Source organism: Mesitornis unicolor, unplaced genomic scaffold (assembly GCF_000695765.1).
Source record: "Mesitornis unicolor isolate BGI_N332 unplaced genomic scaffold, ASM69576v1 scaffold7323, whole genome shotgun sequence".
Classification (NCBI taxonomy): Eukaryota; Metazoa; Chordata; class Aves; order Mesitornithiformes; family Mesitornithidae; genus Mesitornis; species Mesitornis unicolor.
The window spans coordinates 7,351-13,318 of record NW_010173887.1 but is presented as its reverse complement, the minus strand read 5'-3'; the positions used below and the strand labels follow the sequence as shown (position 1 = coordinate 13,318).

Sequence of the window (5,968 nt, the reverse complement as noted above, 5' to 3'; positions counted from 1 at the left end):
CTCCATCCCTCTTTGTTTTCACTTTTCTTCCTTCTCTCTTCCCTTTGGAGGCTTCTCTTGGTTTTAAGCAGCATCAGGGATGGAAACCATGCACCTGCAAGGCCTGCTGGCCCTCCTGTGCATCAGTCAACGCAGTCTTGTGGTCCCTGGGGAAGGCCCCTTGTACAGAGCAGAGAGGACCCAAACTGGGTGATGTCCTCAGCTGCGTCTTGATGCTCTTTCTGTCGGCAAAGTCTGGTCCCTGTGCCTGCGGTCAAAGTTCTCGTAGGTGGAGTCTTGCGGCTGTGGCCTGGCAGTAGAAGAAGGGGACAAGGTGAGGACACATTTCTGGCTGCTCTAGACCTCATAAGTGGCTGTTGCATCTCATGTTTTACATCTTAAAGCATCCAGACTGATCTCCTGCACCGTTAGCGTTAACTCCTGCTGCTGCCCTGCTGCTCAGAGCCTCAGGGGATTGTGCAAACCCCTTCTGAGAAGGATCTGCTCATGTAGAGCATGGAGGATCTTGGTTTTCAAGCTTTATCTACTTATGTATTTAAACAAATACAATCAAGGGTGCAGAATGGTTTAGACACTGTTAAATCAGCAAAACTATGCTTTTGCAAATAGTTATTACAAATTTAACTGTAGTATTGATCTGAAATGCCCATCTTTCTTGAATAAGGTGTGGGAAGGAGACATCCCACAGGGGTAACTCAGGTTGGAAGGGAGTAGCCCCAGGCAGATGGAGTTACACTGACCTCAGATACGGCTTCTTTAGGTTTAGCCTAAGAGTTGGTTTTGTTGTTTAGTCTGGGGGTTTTTTCCCCATCCCTTCCTGGCTTGGCCACCACAGCTATGAAATGCCCATCTTTCTTGAATAAGGTGTGGGAAGGAGACATCCCACAGGGGTAACTCAGGTTGGAAGGGAGTAGCCCCAGGCAGATGGAGTTACACTGACCTCAGATACGGCTTCTTTAGGTTTAGCCTAAGAGTTGGTTTTGTTGTTTAGTCTGGGGGTTTTTTCCCCATCCCTTCCTGGCTTGGCCACCACAGCTATCAAATGGTGGTGTGCTGGGCAATGGGAAGTGCCAGGGTACAGTGGGAGTGTGGTGTGGGTACCAGCCAATGAATTAGGCCCTGCCACACCTGGACTGGCCCTGAGCTGGGCTGTTTTGCATCTCCATACCTCCTCCACACTTTACAAATCTCATCAGCTTTGATGTGAGCCTTTCTTCTGCCCCAGTAGAGACTGGGATCCTGAGGGAGGGGAAGGCTTCTGTTGCAGTTTCCCCTCTTGCTCATCATTCCTCAGCCTGGTGCAGACCCCATCCCATCCTGTCCCCCTCGTCTGTCCCTCCGGTGGGTGGTTCTTTTGCTAATGTGGCTTCCTACCAGGCTCTGGGCCTATGGCTCACCTAAACCTCTGCTAGGCCTTTGCTGCATCCATGTGCCGTGGTTTCTCCAACCTGCTGCCCCAGTCCCACATCCTCACATCAACTGGGTCTGTTATCAGCTGTACCCAAGCCAGAGCCTCCTCCCTCCAAGCCTTGATCCCTCACACTGGCTCTCCTGGCCATCTCCCCAACCCTGTCCTTGTCCCAGGAGCCTGCTTTTATGCCAAAAAGTTGTTGCCGAGACCAAGGCCACGTTGCATTTCTCTTCTTAGCCATCTCCACCCTCCTAACACAAGTAGAAGGCAGGAGATTGCCTTACCGAGCCAGGCTGGATGGGGCGGAGGAGGGACCTGTAAAGTGGGAAGGAAGAAGTGGGTTAGCAATGTGAGTGAGCTGTGGAGCCACAGCTGACTTAGAGCTGTTGGGAAACCGCACTGGAGGGTGGTGGCGGCACCCCCGTGAATGGGGAGAAGACCTTTTGTCAGGTGTGTGGTCCCCTATGTGAGAGTGGGAATTTGGCATTAGAATATAAGCAGCAAAAAGTTTCTGATTTGTCTTACAGCTTCTACAGTTTGAGGCAAGCAGTGGCTTTCTCAAGGGGTTGATATCAGATATGTGACATCTCTGAGAGGCAGAGCCCAGAGCCCCTCCTGGCCCTCTCCTCCCCATACCATGGCACAGCAGGGATGGTGGGTTGGGGTCCAGCAGCCTCTGGGCTTCCTGGGGAGGTCTCATCCCTCAGCTGATGCTCATTTTCTATGAGCTGGGGCTTCTCTGCTCTCGTGGCCTTGGTGTGACCATAAATTGGGTGGGTTGCTGAGGTTGGAGTGCTTTCCTCAGTGGTTCTCATCTCTGGAGGGTCTCGCCTGTCATTCTGCTCCCAAAGCCTACTCCCCCACTCGTGACCATCCCTGGAGCTGTGGTGCTTGCAGTATTTGTTATTTAGCATTCCCTTCTGGGAGCACACAGCCCATGACTACTGTATGAGGTGAGTATAACTTTGTGCACATTATATTGGTATTATTATTAGGGATTTTTAAATTATTTTATTAAATCTGTTTTAATTTCAGCCCATGGGTCTCCTTTCCTTTTCTTCAGGTGGGAAGGGGTCATTGGGTGATAGAATAACTGCCTAAACGAAGACAACCAGCCAGCCAGGAGGTCCCTCTCACTTGTTCTTAGATTTCCCATTAGAAATTCCACCCTTCTAGGGTGGAAAATCGTAAAATAGTTTAAAAAAAACAAACCAAACCAAACCCAACCCCTCCTGCCTGACTTATTCTGTCAGGTCCCATCGCTGGTTACCAGTCTGATGGAGGAAGAACACAGAGGCAAACGGTGACACGTACCTCCTCTGGAGAAGGCGAGGAAGCCCAGTATCACCAAGAAAACAACCACCTTAATTCCCAGTGGTGCGAAGATGAGGATGAGGAAGAAGAAGCTGTTGGATGCTTTGAACTTGTAGAAGTACACCGCTCCCTCTGCTCTCCCGTGGCTGTTGGCCGCAGTGCAGGTGTACTTCCCGTCGTGGGTCAGGAACCGCAGCTCCTTGGTGACGCGGTGGTTGGTGCTTGTGGTGGAGGTGAGGTTGCTGACGGGGGGCCCGGTCCAGGTCAGCGTGGGCACTGGCTCCCCCTCGGCAGTGCAGCGGGCCTGGAAGGTGCCATCCCCGTTGGAGCTGACGCTGATGTTGATGATCCTGGGAGCAGCTGCAGAAGTGGTCACAGGGGAGGGAAAGTGTGTCAGGCTTCAAAGGTTTAACGCAATACCCCTGTAACGAGTGCTTGATCATTTAGGATAGCAGCTCAGGGGTGAAGGACCTACGGGTTTTGGTGGACAGCAGCTGACCATGAGCCAGCAATGTGCCCTCATGGCTCCCTAGTTCAAGAAATGACTGGAGAGAGTCCAGTATAAAGCCACTGAAATGATGAGGGGACTGGAGCATCTCCCATGTGAGGAAAGGCTGAGAGAGCTTGGGCTGTTCAGCCTGGAGAAGAGGAGACTGAGGGGTTATCTCATTAATGCTGATAAATATCTCAAGGGTGGGGATCAGGAGGATGGGACCAAACTGTTCTTGGTTGCGTCCAGCAACAGGGCAAGAAGCAATGGTCACAAACCAGAACATGGGAGGTTTGACTTAATCATAAGGAGAAACCTCTTTTCTGTGAGGGTTATGGAGCATGGCCCAGGCTGGCCAGAGAGGTTGTGAAGTCTCCTTGTCTGGAGACACCCAAAGCCCTGGCCGTGTTCCTGTGTGACTGCTCTGGTGATCCTGCTCTGGCAGGGGTTGCACTGGATGATTTTCAGAGGTCCCTTCCAACCCCTACCATTCTGTGAGTCTGTCTTGGTAGACCCTCGGTGTGTTCTATCAGGGTAACACTGGGATCAGACCTCCCCTTCCTCATTTTTCTTGGCACTTTCTTTCCCTGGATTTTCCCACCCTGCTTGTGTTGTGTAGAGGAGCCAAGTGCTTCACCCAGCAGAGCCTGGCTGCAGGGACATGTACTCTATTTGTGTTTTACACCTGTAATGCCTTATGCAGTTTCCTGAGCTTTGGTGAACTGGGGCTGTTGTGACCTTCCATGGTGGTGGATGGCAGAGGCTGTGGCAGTGCAATCACCCATGAAGATGTTTTTATTTCTGCAGTTGCACCATGAATCACAGCTCAGTGCTATCTGCTACGTGGACACAGGTGTAGCTGGTGACCTTTCCAGACTGCATCTGCACATGGTCTGTGACAAGGTGACCATGACGCTCTCCTGCGAGCATCTTCTGGCTGTTCCCTTGGTCTCTGACCTCCAAAGCATGTGCAAAGGGGTCCATTTGTGCGTGCCCTTTGCCTGAAACTTGCCAGATTTGGCAAATTATTGACAGGGATCATTTCCACTCTTTGCTACAACCTATTTTTGATAGGTTCTTCCAGCCCTGGAGCGACCACCTAATAGCTGGTGTAGGATCCTGGTTGCTTTGGGGTAGCACACCAATACAAAGATGCGGCCACTAATTTTGTGTCCTGTGGGATTGTGTGACTGAACAAACAGGGGTAAAGATCATTTTTGGGGTGGAAGTGTTAAGAAAAGCACTACTGAACATGTTATCTTTGGTCTATTCTGCTAAGGAAGCATAGCTGATATGACCAAGTTTGTCTCATCTTGGACCCATTGGCCTGTTTCATGCATTCGGTTCCTAAAGGCATTGCAAAAACTAGAAGGGAATTAAGTGAGCGTTCTCATGGAGGGAAAGCAGGAGTTTGATATTTATCTCATTTTTGGTCAGGCTGGATAGCAAACATGTAGCTGGCAACCACCTACAGCACCTCTTCCCCCTTGTCTATGTAACACGAGAGGGGTTTGAGGTTGGAGGACTGACCTGTAAGACAGCTATTTGTGTTAGTTGTCACACGTCTGCATGTTTTGGTGTTCACATTAACCTTTTCAGCATTATTAAACCCCTCCCATTCACACCATCGGGGCCCTCTCCCAAAGTGGGGTGCAGCCTGGGTACTGTATCTGTGTGTGGGGTGGTTAGGAGCTGCTCCAAGTGAAGGACACCCTTTGTCAGCCTGTATGTGTGTGTGTGTGTGTGTGTGTGTTTAGGAGCTGTTTCAAGTGAAGGACACCCTTGATCATGCTGTATGTGTGTGTTTAGGAGCTGCTCCAAGGAGCTGGTGCGACTTTTCACCCATTGCCCTTGTGGTTCCTAAGTGATCCCTTGTTAAAGACTGGTGGAGCCTGAGACTCTGTGCTCTTCAGAGGGACAGAATGGGGTGTGCTTGGCTAAGTGTGACCGTGACAGCTGGAGATGCTGCTTTCAGTCACATATGGGTAAGAGCCCAGGGTTTTCTTAGGATTCAAAACAGTGTTTCAGCCCAAGCTGTAGATAGTAAGAACCTTCAAGAGCAGGTGAAGCTTCTCCTTGTGTCCTCTAATCTGGGTGCAGCTCAACGGTTGGGTGAGCACAAGGAACTTTAGGGGTTGATAGAGACTGCCAGCTCCCCATGTTTGGCATTTGTTGACCAGAGCTGTTTTCCAGGCTGGTTGTACTTAACATTTCCTTCTCCAGAGGAGTTCAGATCTATGGCATGTGGGAGCTGGGTATCTTGACTTCTCAAGCCCCTGTTACCATCCAGACCTGCTTGTGCTTGCATTCACTAATGAGTACTCAGCATCCAGGTTCTCCAGTTCAAATCCTGATGGCAAGGACATCTTTACCCGCACCCCGTGGCCTGCTGAGCCCAGCTTGCCTCTCTGCTGCCTGCACAGATCCTGTGCTGCAGGGATTAACTGGGATTCCAGGGTCACAGGATGGTTTGGGTTGGTAGGGACCTTTAAAGGTCATCTGGTCCAGCCCCCCTGCAATGAGAAGGGATGCCCAGGACTTGGCTGACTCCTACCGCAGCAGCCAGAGCCTTGCTATTTCCTTACCAATGAGTATTCCCTGCCCAAATGTTATAAATAATCCCCAGAGCAGGAAAAGCCAACCCTTTGAAAGACCATCTTGGGTCATTTTCTGTTACTATTTCATCGGTTTCTGCATCCTGTAGCACTCTCACCTCCCTACGGGGTGGCTTTGGCTCTCATGCCCTCTTACCA

At 50.7% G+C, this 5,968-nt stretch overlaps 1 protein-coding gene across 1 annotated transcript in view; it reads right to left on the bottom strand.

Annotated features, from left to right (window-relative positions):
- Nucleotides 1-198: 198 nt before the first annotated feature.
- The window catches only part of SIGLEC15 (sialic acid binding Ig-like lectin 15), a gene marked incomplete at its 5' end in the record, with an annotated part of 6,159 nt that continues 389 nt past the window's right edge, over nucleotides 199-5,968 (bottom strand). Inside the window, 3 exons of the mRNA XM_010180864.1 lie at nucleotides 199-289; nucleotides 1,696-1,726; nucleotides 2,726-3,085. Of these exons, the coding sequence (XP_010179166.1) occupies nucleotides 199-289; nucleotides 1,696-1,726; nucleotides 2,726-3,085 (482 nt within the window). The remainder of the gene's footprint in view (nucleotides 290-1,695; nucleotides 1,727-2,725; nucleotides 3,086-5,968) is intronic.